Raw genomic sequence first — 14,472 nt, 5'->3', positions numbered from 1 at the left:
ATCCCAACACCAAAGAAGTCAATGTGGTTTGAAGAGATGATGCACTACTTCTTTGTTAGAGATTGCATAAATGAATGAGAAGCATGATTCAAGTGTAGCATGAAAATAGATGCACGCTGTTGTTGTGTGTGAGGTCAGGGTACTACAAAAACCTCCATCCCAAGAGGGACACAGGGGATGATGCTGGGTTCAAAGCGTTGCACCACTTCCATGCATAAATCCTTGTCTCCTTGATGTTGGTTTTATTTGAGAGCTGATTACCCTCTGACAGACTACATTCTCTATGGAAGAGCACAACGTCGGCTTTTTTTGATGGTCAGCCAATGCTATATTTTTGTTTTACAGACACGGTGATTCCTTTTCAAGGTTGCATCCATGTGTGGCTCAAAGAAATCTTAACACTTTTGTGATAAGCATCTATGGATCAATACGCCATCCGCTTGGTCTTGAGTCTTTCCTTGTGACTCAGGCTGGGCTTTCCAAACTCATCTACAACCAGCAACATGTCAGGATTGGACACCCACACATTACCAGCCGCATCAGACACACATACAAACAAACACACACACACACTGATAGAGACAGACATTGCTGAAGTCAGTGTGAGAACAAAGTGCTTCCTACTCAAAGGGCAACATATTTGATTCCATTTGCACTTAGATTTTTTGAGCCATTGCATCTTGTGATCCACGTTTGTCTTCATAGTTGTGTTTTTTTGCATTGATTTCTGAAAAGATCCAATGTGACAGACAAAACAGGCTTCTATGTAGTATATTCACAGCTTTGCTTATTCTGCCTTGCTTAGGTATTTGACCCCACATGACCTTAACAGAGAGTAGACAGTGATTCAGGCTGGCATTCCTCCTGCTTCCACTCCCACATTTTTACTTGTTTTCCGACTCCACACCCTCTAGATTTCACAACAATGGCCGCATGCTGGACATCTTCCAGAGGCTCACAGCCAAGGAGGGCACTTACTTCCTACCTCAAGACTTGGAGCTGTCCAATCAGGAGCTTAGCTACATTGTCAAAAAGGCAGAGCAGTGGAGGGGCTTTAACGGCGAGAGGCGCAAGGTATGTACAGTGTATCCAGCCAGATAAGAATTGAATAGAAGTCCAAAACAATGCATAGAATTTGCTCATTTTATATCATTACATTTTCTTTAGTTACATTTCTGAAAGCTGAGAACTCATCTCTGCGGTATTTAGCTTCATTCTAATTAGTACAGGATAATTACCAAAACAGAAATCCAGCTAGGAAGCTTGCCTGATTAGTCTGTGAAAACCACATTACAAAGACGTTTCAGTAAAATAGACTTCTCAATCAACATGCATTCATGATGCATGTGAATTTGATTCATTTGGGAATATCATAAGGTGTGATCGACAAGTCCATGTCACAAGATCAAAATTCCACTTTCCATAAATGTCGCTCCAGATGAAATTAGCATCACCAGAGTGAGGCTGTCGCATGTTTGACAGTGCGGCGTTGGTCCATGGCGACGCCACAGCAGCAAGAAGTCTATTAGCACCAAGCCGACACCAGATGTCAAATCTTTTGCATAGTGATTGAAAATGTGACTTGTTGAGATAAGGGAAATAGAACATGGCCATCAAACTGCAGGCCCCTCTTTAATTTAGTGTGCTGGATTTTTAATGGCGTACATCGCTCCGTGTTCGCCATTTTCATTAACTTCCTGCTCTTTGCTTGCTCAAAGTATATGACTACGAAAATATTAAAATATAGGCATTTTTTTTTACTTGTAGGGAATACAAAATATGTAATTACTTACTAACGCAATGTTTTTATTAAATTATTCTTTTTGAGCAATTATTGCCCAACTTTGACATTATCAATGTTTTTGTTTTTTACATATTAGAATTTGCACCCGTCTGATCAGTTGGATCAGATCGGACGATATTTGTCATTTCATGCAAAATCGGTGATTGGCTGTAATGTCTCAATTTGCCCAATCAATTGATCGCCTCCGCAAAATAATACATTACATTTTTAATCTTTATCACTATTTCTTGAAGATTTTTTTCCCCATACCTTTCAATTGGTGTCAATTATACGTGCATATTTGCTATTCGTTTGCCGGGCTAGTCCTTATCCCCCGTGAATGGTGACTGTAGAGAAAATATCAATGTTTTTTAAATAGATATGTTGCCCAATCTTCTGATCGAATTTGTGATCAATTATCATTTTTTTCCAAACTCGTTGATTGATCGCTGATCGGCCGAAAAATCCTGATTGTGTAATGCTACTATGTATTATACATTCGATACTGTTTACCAATAATTATTTATTAAACACTAAAAACAAAAACTAATCTTCAACTACTAGTCTGACTTAACAGATAAAGCACATGTTATCGTGTAATTGGTGGTTATTACACCTCACACCACAGTGTTATTTTTCATCAAAATAAGACATGCTGATGTGTCATTATTTTATCATTAGTAATACCATGTCTCTACTGAGGGTCACTTTCCTAACTCAAGACTAATTTGCTTATGTGATATTTATTGTGTCATTTTCCCTTATTAACTATTTACCACAAATAGGGAAAAAAATAAAGCCAAGCAAAGGAGCAGCCTGAAAAGAGCTGAAACTAATATTTTGCAACTCTAATGATTTTTTGCATCCCTAATTAGATAGAATAAGGTTGATATGATTAGGTCAGGATGTAGTGTTATTCATTAAAAATACATTTCAGAAACTGTATTCCAAATGTGCCCCTGCAATTAAATAATGATTCTGCCACGTTTCTTATTACGAACCCAATTAATATCAGAGGCAAGGGCGAAATTTTAATAAGAGTAGGCCACAAGGCCTTCATTAGCTGGCTCGGAGAAAGGAGGGATGGGGGAAAGAAAAAAAAACAAGGGACTATGTGTATTACATATGTTAAGAAACGCATGCAATGATGCATCCTAAAACGAATGTCACATTTTTTACAAATCAAATCTGGGCTGAAAAGGGACTGTAAGCACTCATTATTTGTTTTAGCTTCTTGCAAGCATAGTTTCAGGTTAGCTATGAGTTATAAGGTAAAACATGTGCAAAACAGTATACCTTCATCGCCTGTGACCTAGTGCAAGAGTGCCATGCTTGGGTTGCTTCTGTTCAGGAAACTTCATGCCAATGAAGGGTCAACTTTGGCTACGTGAACACAAGTTGTCTGAGCAGTATCTGTAGTTCATAGATTTGACATCGTAATCCAGAGACTCTGGAGTAAAAAGTTCAATGTTGTGAATGATTGAAGTCCACTCATCAACACAACATGGTGTTAATGCAAAAGTGGCACTTTGTACTAGTGGTGTTCTTATGGAGTTCTTTCTAGCAAGCTACTACTGTTTCAGTAATGAGCTCCATTAATTATGCATAGGGAGTGATGAACAGCAACATTATTAATTGTCTTCTGTCACCCCCTCCAGATCACTGTACGAAGAAGGGAGGTGTTAAACTCTGAAATACTTAAACAGGTATGCAAACTGTTTTGTCAGAGCCATCGCTATGGCAGTGACAGAGTGTGGCAGCAGCTTACCCGCTGCAAACCTTGTTTGCTGCTAATTCATCCAAAAGCAAAGTTTCCCAGTGGTGGTGACATTGGGATAATTGAATGAGAGGACAGATTAAATAGAAAGCAGAAAAAGGCTGAGAGGCAGTTTGTAGGGTGGCCCCGAAGATGTTTTCGCAACCTGATTGCATCAACACTCACGCGCCTTCATGTCGTTTGTCTTCGTGTGTCGAGGTAATAGATTAATGGCAGGCAAATTTGGGTTGTTTGCCATGTTGACGCGCTTGGTAGGCTAGAAAACTGCTGAGAGTAATAGTTATAGTATCTTGAATAGGTTACTTCATGTTATGCTACTTTTAACAAAAATCTACACATAATGGACACTTAATCTGCTCCACCTGACCATTAAGAGAATAGAGTTGAATCAAAGATACATAATAATGCTTCGATGTATTAATACTATGTGCTATACACGGCGGACTAGTGGTGTCTGGGTACCTTGGCTTTCATGAAAGATTCCTAATTGTGTATAGACGTGAATGCGAGTGTGAATGGTTGTTTGTCTATATGAGTCTTGAAAATGAATGTTGACCAGCCCAGAGTTTACCCCACCTCTCAGCTGAAGACAGGGACATGTTTCTACTAAACCAGTAACCCTAATGCGGACAAGTGATTTATATAATGGATAGATGGATTGATATTATCAGAGAGGTAGTATTTAAAAAAGTTCGGTTTTTATTTTATTTTATTTTATAAATACTATTGTAGCTTGCATTATATTGCTTAATTGCCTTTATACACCAATACGACATTGGGAGTTGGGAAGTCGCCAAGTGTTGGTATGCGCTGTCTGATTAGTGTATAAAGCACTGTTGCAATGTCGGAGCCGTTGCCGGAGCATCTGGGGGAGATTTCGGCGAATTCAACGTGTTAAATCGACATTGGACCGTACTGATATAATCACTCTGATTGGCTGTTAGTGAATCAGCGCATGGGAGAAGAACAGGAAGTAGATTAATAGTAAGCGATTTACAATTTTACAATCATCACTATGGTTCAAGACCGGCATTACATTAAATTTTTATGATAGAGTGATGAAAGCCAAACTATGACAAAACATGGAGACACAACTGGTTTTACCAGGTAGAATTTACTTTTATGTTACACGATTCTTTGTAAAGAGCCTGAGAGAGTACATCATGAGTCAAAAAGATAGCAATATGCATTGTTTACGTTTTTATTGTGTATTTCTGTCATTTTTCAGGTGCAAATTTGCAGGCCGATGTCAGATTTGTTTATGTATAGAGACTTTTAAGATGTTCCTAATATTTTTGCCAACATGACAAAAGAAGATAAATATCAGTATGATGTAGTGCTATTCTACACCCGTGACTCTATTGTTAAGATCGCTTAGATTTTTATCAACTGAGCATTACTTTCTTTGTAAAGGTATATTTGTTTATACTTGTGTGCCAGTGATTTTCTACCCCAACATTCTTACTTTCACTCTATAAACAGGCTAAAACACAATTAAAATGATCCTTAGATCCATTGTATTAGTCTTTTCCGTGGTTATTGTACAGTGAAGAAAGGGCCCAAGCCACCTGAGATGCAAAAGTGACCATAAGAAAATCTGCGGGAGGAAGTCAGGCTGACAGAGAGGGCAGCTGGCCGTGACGGAATACACAGGAAACGCTGTCACTTAACAATAGAACCCTCAGCTCCTGAAACAGGAACCGAGAACACGCTGAGTGCTAAGGTGGTGTAGGTCAAACCGGAGGGGTAAACCTTTGGTCAGTGTGAGCAATGAGTGGGTGTTGGGGTGCTTACTACAGCTCTCTTTCGTCAATGGGTTTGTTCTAATGCTGGACGGCATGTGCAAAAATCCAATTCAGGGTTCATCTGATTCATATTTGTTAAAGTACAGTCATACATCGGGGAAGTATATGCGTACAAACCTTTCTGTGTGCCTGCATGTGCATGTCACATTAAAGTGGCTTCTTCCATTACAGAGGATAGATTTTTTTTTTTTTTTTAAGTGGACAGCGCTTTGGGCCCCGATGGCCTGAGGCAATAACAAGCAGGCAAGGGCAGGAAGCACAACATCCACACAGTCTGAGTATTACAAAGCTCAATATGAGAAATGACTGCAAATGCTGCACGGCTGCTTTCCTGAAAAGGTCACAGACTTCAGTGAGCACTAACGTGTAAAAGCAGTGGTCAACTCGAGCTAAAGTGCAAAGATAAAAATGAAACGCACATTATATATACTCACACATTTACACACATTTAAGGACTTACTGTAAGTACAAAGCGTAACCATTGAAGACAATTCTAGAATTGCTGTAAATGTTTCATCTTATACAAGAGGTCATAAGCTTTTTCAATGTTATCAAAACCAAACCAAAAAATGCTTCCTAATTGTCTATTATTTGTTCTACGTCACATTTAGAGTCTGTGGGTCAGGCAAACTTGTTGACCATTCACATCCATATTTGTGTATTGAACATGTTTAACATTTACGATAGTCAGCCTGACAGTTTTCCAAGCAGTCCAAGCAGGAAAAAAACACTCTTAACACAACAGGAACATCCATCAGGTTATTCTATAGACATCCAATAATCAGGCCATTGTTGACTTTAATACATTATAAGGGGATAATCTGTCCCACTTACGTTCAGAACTGTCTTCCCTTTTCCATTTTACACAAGTTTAGGTCCTCATAAAAGCAGCGCTGTGGTACAATATTGCATCCCATTTCTAAACAGGTCAACAGTTCCCTCACTTGGCAAATAGAAAGGAGAAAGTATTCTAGTATGAACTTGTCGGTGTGAACCATTTAATTACAGGGAGTGTCAGCACCATTGCTTAATGTGTCCCTCACAATTAATCCGGAAAGAGGATGTCATTATCTTCCAAAGCCTGGGCCTGACCAGATTTTAGTGGTAGAGTCAAAACAAGGTCGGGGATAAAATTGAATGCGAGGAAAGGCAATGGGATTAAAGAAAGAGTCGTTTGTTACAAATGTTGCTAAATGAGGACTAATGAACAGGCATTTATTTATGATTATTTAGATGGTTATAGTTTAAACAACAGGAGTGCATCAAATGTAATGTATACATTTTAGGTGTACCTAATATAGAGTGTGTGGAGTGTCTCTGCAGACACAATAGCATTGTATATGGGACAAACATAAAACATGAACTGACAAAATTCTCAGGATGTGATTGTATGTGACGCTTTGTAGTTAGTCACTTGGTTTCTTTTCTCCCTCCTCTGTTTCCTTTAAATACTTTGACCTTGGCTGCTTCGTTCGCCCCTGAGGGGATGAGGAAGGTTTGGTGATGGTGACAGGTGTTGCGTCTTAACAGCACCACATGACATCCCGAGAAGAGATGGACGTTTTTTTGGTGTGTTTTTTTTCCCCCATAGGGGCCGTACAGAAGCGGTGTTACATGTACTGTAGGTGTGTGCACATGTGAGACTGTAAATGCATCTCATCCCTTATCCTCAGCTCTCAAATTGGTTATTGGAGACTTATGACCTCCAGCCTCCGAGGCCTGATTAATTTGAAGCTGCTCCAGTGTATTTTTTTCCCTTTTTAATATCAAAGGCAATACCCTGCTTTGGCATCTATTTGCTGCATTTTAATACAAAGATGACCCATTGAACTGCTGAAATGTACTCCATGTAGGCACATTGACAACATATTGATGTGGTATTAGCTTTGACTGTCAATCTACGCTTTTGGATAGGCTTTTTGTGTGCTGTCATCATCTTATCTGAAGTTATGAACGTTTTGAGCCCAAACTGGCACCATACTCCCAGGACACTTGATCTTTGAATTGATTGAGGTACAAGCAGCGCCAGGAATGAGCTCACAGGGGAAGCCTGCATTAAAGTGTAGAAAATAAAAGGTACATAAGATTTTCAGACAATTTTAATATGCACGCTAATTTCTGTAGTCCATCTATACAGTCAGGCTAATGTATCTAATATTTGTGTGCTACTTATTTAATTTTGCTGATTGCATAAAACCAAAGCGTGATGTGAGGCAGACAATACTCTGCCTCATTAAAAGGGGGCGTATGAGAGCACACAGGCTCACACAGCTGCTCTACTTCTTAGGTATTATACTGAAATTAGGAAAGAAGTGGTGCAACAGTACTGTCATTGGCACAAAGTGGCATGTCAAACACCTGTTGTGTGTTTTTATGTTTAGCACTCTGTTTGAAAACATCAAGTTGTTCAAAAAAAGACCAAAAACATTTGGATATTGACATTTGGACAACAAATGTGCAACAAATTTTAAATGAAAAAAATGAAGTTATGAGAGTGGGGCTGTGTCATGTGGTCAACACTCCGACTCAAGCAACGAGTGACCTCGTTCGCAGACTGGATGTGATTCCTGAGTTCCTTTGCGTGATTACAGTGTGGAGCAGTTGACGGATCGCCTTGAAGAAATGACCAGAAATTTGGCTAATTGATGCCCATCGAGAGGTCCAGGCTGAGACTTAAGGCCAAAGCTAAAGTCAGCCTGACCTAAAGCATCTGTTAATTTGTTAGACCATTTCTCCTGGATGATTTTACTGTCGGAGGCTGAAGCACCCATTATCTCCCTTACCACTCCTGCGCCACCGTTAGGACTCTCGAGGTTGTCCTCACTGGAACGAGACAATATGTTGTCGAGCTGGCCATGAACGAGGACACAGACTCACCCACACACGAATACACACAATGCCATACACAACCTTACTATCATTCCTTAGAAGATGATATTCTGGAGGTGTTTCCTCATTCCCCATTCCTAAGGTTTTTCTTTAGAGAAATTGGGGCACACTTTTGGCGACCCGTCAGGATTCCCGTTCTGTTTTCCTCTGTTGGTCATTGTTTTTTAGGTCTCAGGTTGTAACTGTTCTAAGTAAATTATGTTGCTCAGTATGTGTGCAATGACAATAAATTTAATTCCATTCGACTACCAAAAAATGTTTCTTCAAACATTGCCATTTTTTACTGTACTGCTAGTTTTTTAAATAATAGTGCTCACTTTTTTTTTTTTTTTGGAAATGTAGTTTGCAGTGGATTTGATGCAGCTCATTTATCAAACTTCTGTGTCTAAAGCTGTCTAAAGTTGCATTTCAATAAATGTAGAAAACTAATTAATTCCAGTATATTTTCAATTGTTCAAGACAAAAAGTGAAAGACAGATTCACGACACACAGTGATACATTTCGTGATTATATATTTTTTAATATAATTTTGACCATTTTAGCTTACAGCGAACAGAAAGACACAGTTTACTATCTCATGGAATGTGGAATATCACATACATTAAACAAAATCAAAATTACTTTAAATATATAATTGAGGTAGGAATTCATCTTTATATTTCTTCCCATGTAGTTTATAACCTATGTATATATATATATATATATATATATATATATATATATATATATATATATATATATATATATATATATATATATATATATAATATAATACTTTCACTTTTTTATTTGATAGCCTATTCTGAAATAAAATAACTTTTCTTATTGAGATGCACTGGTATAAGTTATTCTCTAGCTTTGTGTGTTCATCTGATTAGTTGAATACATTGTGCATTTTAGGGTTCAATGTTCAAATGCGATGAACTTTGAAGACTAACCCTTTTCATATCAGATTGCCAGGTAAATTTATATACAGCATGTTCATAAAATGGGAAAGTGTGTCCTTGGGGTACGGGGTGAGTCAGAAATGGTGTAGAAGTAAGAGATGCTCTATGATGTTTACTGCAGGCTGGCAAATGGCATTATTTCCCGCAAAGGAGATTAGTAACAGTAAATTATGCATATCTTATTTTCTGGATTATCACAGCCACTCAACTATATTATCTCTTTGGATAATCTTCTTTTAAAAGTCAGTTTATTCTGACTCTTTATTGCCACTGTTGCTTGCTTTTCTTTACTCGTAGTCCAATTCGGTTCTGTGCTAGTTTTGGATGTTGTTTTGTTGCACTACTGTAGCTGTGATTATTCCACTTCAGATGTTTATAGGCAGTAGTTTTGCTGGATAGGCACAGTAATGAGCACTAAAGTCGATGGAAACCACTGTAGTGTGTTTGCAGTTTTGTCACTCTGTGAATGTGTGTTTCCTGCATGCAAATGAATGGGTACCCTGTCTTGTCCAGTGGTGCGTTTAACAAGACATAGACCTTTGCTGTGGCCAAATCATACAGTGTGCATCCATGCCATTTTCAAGATGCTCCAATTATATCTGCCAACCATCCACATATTGGCCAAATTTAGAATAATAGCATATCTATTTCCATTCTAATGGCTGACATTGCTTGGCTTATCCATGCATGTATGTTGATTGTGTGTTTATGGTTTGTGCTTATACATGTTCTCAGCCACTTACTGTGTATTGGAGCCCTCCGTGGTCTTGCATGTGTGTACTTCAAGAAGCTCTATGTGTTTGTGTGTGCATTAGTTTATTTGTGGATGGGCATTTGTGCAGTATGAACCTTGACATATGAGCCTTATTTATGTGTGTTATAATACAGTGTGCACTTGCTATGTCAAAATTGTGAATGAGCCCAATTCATCTGTGTTGACATGTGCTCATGTGTACTTCCACACAGTCATGTCTAAGCGGAATCAAGCCAGTCCAAGGCTTAAACTCAGGGTCAGTTCCATGGTGGCGGCAGTATTGGGGCATGGCAGGGGAGGGGTGCTGACCCTTTCTAGCTTAGATAGCCTCTGCACAGTGCATACTCCTCACCCTCACCCTTCTCCCCATTTCTCCCGAATCCCTTCCTCCCCCTCATCTTTGCTGCCTGGCCCGCAGGCACTGGAGACGTACGCATGCTCGCCGTGTGAGGCTTTGTTCACGAGCAAGTGTGTGTGTGTGTGTGTTAGCATGTAGATGAGCGATGCTGTTTCTGTGTATGTATGTGTGTGTGTGTGGGGGGGGGGGGTGCGTGTGTGTGGGGGTGTGCGTGTGCGTGTGCGTGTGCGTGAGAATCAAGATTTGTGGACAAAAGAAGCAACCATGTTTATCTCTTCGCCAACACTTGACGTTCACTTGTTGCTTTTTAGAATTGATTATCCAATTGATTATTACATCAAAGCATCATTTACACCAATTAATTATTACATCAAAGCAGCTAGCTGAAAAATTCCACACATAATGTATCTACACGAGGTGTGTAAGGAAATTTACACGACGAAGATATATAGGCTTCAATCCAAACTACAGGGCTCTATATTTGTGACAGGCATACATCTTTGCAAGGTGGATATGGTAAGGAGGTCTGCAACACTGTGGGAGTGGTTACAGCCAACTTCAATCATGGCCAATAAAAACAATTCTGCTCATTCCCTTGTGGAATGTAGCATGCTAGTCGCACACTAGTTTCCAACATGGCAGAAGGACATCTGCGGCGTGAAGTGGGAACTTGGAGACTTTTTAGTTTGAAACCTATGCTCTAAACTAATCAACAATAAATCACAGGACATATGTAGACACACTCACATTCATACCAACTGATTCTTCAATTCATGTAAACTGCATTTTTTTGTAATGTGGGAGGAAGCCAGAGTACTTGGAGAAAACCGACACAAGCACAGGCAGAACATGCAACTTCCAGAGAGCGAGGCTGTAGCTAAGATTTAAAAACCCCCGCCCTATCTATTTTTTTTAATGCACCACATACACTCAGCAACATGCTTGGGTGGCGGGTGGATCGGAGCATGGGAATATCATTTCCATCGGCTCCGGTTCACCTGCTCCTAATTTTAATGCACCACACACACACACTTGTATATACACTGGGTGGGGTCACATTCACGGTTTAGGGGTAGAGTTCGCCAGTCCGCGAGCTGGCGGACTCAGTAACAGGGGTTAATTTTCACAAAGAACGCTGGGGTGACGACCGGGGCCTTCCCCCGCTGGGCCTGGGGTTCGGGGGTGTCGGCCGCCCTCCGGTGCCCCCATCTCCCCCTTCTGCCCCCGGTGTTCCGTCCTTCCACACGGCGGGGGGGTGGGGTGGGCGCGGCTGCCCTCTCCGCTCCGCTGTCCGGCCCCTCTTCGGCGCCGGTGCCTGGGTGCGGGTGGTCCCCGGGGGCTGGGGGTCGGGGGTTGGGGGGCTGCCGGTTGGTCGGGGTGGGGTCGGGGGGGGGCGGCTTTGTTGGGGGGGGGGGGCGGTGGTGGGGGTTGCGGGGTGGGGGGGTGCTGGGGGTGGGGGGTGTCTGGGGGATTGGGGGCATGGGGGCGGCTGGGGCTGGGTTGGGGTGGGTGGCGGGGGTGGATGGGGGGCGGGGGGTTGTGGGGGGGGGGCGGGGGTTGGGGGCCGGTGGGGTGCCTGGTGGGCCTGCAGTGCCCCGTCCTGCTGCGTTGGGCCGGGGGCGCGGGCCGTGTTGGGGCGGGGGGCGCTCCTGCTCCTGGGTTTGCTCTCCGGCCGGTGGCCCTGGTGGGGCCCGGGGGTCGTCCTTTGGCGCTGCCGCGGCCTGGGTGTTGTGTGGGTGAGGTGTTGCGCTTGCTCTGTTCCGGCGGGGGTCGACGGCTCCCCTCTTTGGTGGAGATTTTCATGCATGCCAGATCCACCACACCAGCATCTACCGAAACTCAGACACAATCTGTTTCCTCCTCAGGTTATTGAATCGGTGGAGGCTGGTGTCTCGGATCTCACGCGGCTTCGTCTGTCCTTCCTTCCTTTTCTCGGTCTCTCCGTTGGTCTCTTGAGGCCTCCCTGATTTTATGTTTTTTGGATTTGTTGGGGTCTGGATGTTTCTTGGGCTGGGGAGGAGTTCTGGTGGGGGGTGTCTGGTCGGTGCTGGATTTCACCTTCCTTGGTTTTCTTCGGTCCCCTCGGGTCTCCTGGTGTTCGATTTAGGTGAACGGTATGAGATTTTTTTTCTAATAGGTTTTCTGGTGAGCTAACAAACACACGCACGCACGCACGCACGCACGCACACACACATACTCACCCACACACACAAAAAAAAATAAAAATGTATGTATGTATGTATGTATATATGTATATATGTATGTATATATGTGTATATATATATATATATATATATATTTAAAAAAAAAAAAAAAAAAAAAAAAAAGAGCAATGATGATGACATTTCCGAATGAACAATACTGAGCTCTTAAGAAAAAAAAAAAAAAAAAAAAAGATTTAAAACCAGAATCTCCCGACTGTGACGCTGATGTGGTAACCACAAGTTCTGGCACAGTGATTCAATTACTTATTTTTACAGAAAATGTATTTATTTATTATATTATATGTTAGCATTAGCACCGGAAACGTATTCAACGCTTTCAATTAATTTAACCGATGCACCAAGCAACTATTGACTGATAGTCTTAACAAGAAATGGAAATTAAACAAGCACAGGAAGCTGATTTAAAAACAAAACAAAAACAAAGATCGAAACACCCCCAAGTCAAAGGAATAGGCAAAACACATACACTGCTTTAAGTCAGTGATAATAACTTTTTTGAAACTGAGAACTTCTTGGGTACTGAGCTAGTGGAGGGTTGATAGAGGTTGAGGTTGATACATACTTCTTTCTGAAAGAACACATTTTCTTTGCTCGTCCCCGCGTACATGGTTGTGTTGTGTTAGTGAGTGTACGACACAATAGGGTGCCACACGAGTGCTTTTTTTAGACCGCAAAGCCGCATGACGTTAGCTGCGTGAACCAGAAGGAGGTCAACATAGAAGCGCACTCCAAATGACACATGCTCATACTGATAGTTTTTCTTCTCATTTATCTCAGAAAAAACATGCCGAGTAAACACTGCTGCTACGAAACTTGCAAAAACGACTCCAAACACCACGACCGTCCACAAATGAAGGATGTTTTTTTGTTTTTTTTGTTTCCTGAAGCCAAAAACTCAAGAGGGATAAATGTGAACGGAGGACAACTTGTGTGGACATCCAAAAGACCAGTTTAACGCCAGCGAAGTGAAGCCTTTCACCTTCATATGTAGTAAACATTTTGTTGGAGGTCATGCTCATACAGATGACAATCATGATACCTTGTCGGCTACCACCTGTCCCGAAGAAATAATAGATTTTCTTTTTTTTGTTTGGCGTTTGGCCCTACCCAGACTACCGGACGACAATAATGAATGATGAGGAAAAATGCTAAAATGGCTTTGCCATTGTCGTTCAGACCTGTCTTGCTTACTGTCCGATTTATTTATTTATTTATTCATTCATGTTTGCCTTTTATATAAATTGTAGCATTCTGTGAGATGTATGAAAAGTTATCTGTTAGGGCATTTTCTGAAGTAAGGAAACAGCCTTAGTAAACGGGAAGGATACAATAACTGAAATAATTGAGGTTTGTTAATATAGCGAGTGTTGTTGGTTGTGCCAGAATAGAAATTGCGATCGCTAAAAGCAATAAAAATGTACCCCAACAACTGTCAAAGACGTAAGACAACCAGATATGACAGCCAGGGCGTATGGTGGTAAAGGATAGCTTGTTGAAACTGGAGAATGTCACTGTCAGTTGCGTAGAACAATGTTTTGAAACCCACCCAAAACAAACACTTTACTTCTGGATCAGGCTGGCTCTTTTTCCCGTCTTTTTCAGCCCTTTACGCTTAAGCCATCTCTTCAATTGAACATTAGTATGTTTTTTAACGTCTATACCAGTGAATTTGGCACCAGGGACATCATTCTTGGACAGAATGGGCTCTTTGCACAATTTGACTACATCCTGAACTCAGTACCACTGCTTCATTTCCTGTCTTTCATGATTGGACGAACTGATTAATCCAGGTGTCCCTGAATTCAGTAACTACGACGACAATGGCCAGGTACACCTGAATTAATCAGTTTGTCCAATCATGAAAGACAGGAAATGAAGGAGTGGTATGGAGTTCAGGAAGTAGTGGATTTGTGCAAAGAGCCCATTAGTAGGTT

The 14,472-nt window shown here is 41.2% G+C and overlaps 1 protein-coding gene across 1 annotated transcript in view; it reads left to right on the top strand.

Moving 5' to 3' along the window:
* Nucleotides 1-14,472, top strand: part of ofcc1 (orofacial cleft 1 candidate 1) — an 84,387-nt gene that overhangs the window by 53,060 nt on the left and 16,855 nt on the right. Inside the window, exon 11 of the mRNA XM_086066270.1 lies at nucleotides 915-1,074. Coding sequence (XP_085922396.1) covers nucleotides 915-1,074 — 160 coding nt within the window. The remainder of the gene's footprint in view (nucleotides 1-914; nucleotides 1,075-14,472) is intronic.

Source organism: Leptonotus elevatus, chromosome 21, assembly GCF_054856555.1.
Source record: "Leptonotus elevatus isolate MCC_2025b chromosome 21, RoL_Lele_1.0, whole genome shotgun sequence".
NCBI classification, from domain to species: Eukaryota; Metazoa; Chordata; class Actinopteri; order Syngnathiformes; family Syngnathidae; genus Leptonotus; species Leptonotus elevatus.
The sequence above is the reverse complement of the archived record's forward strand: the minus strand, read 5'-3'. Positions and strand labels throughout refer to the sequence as shown.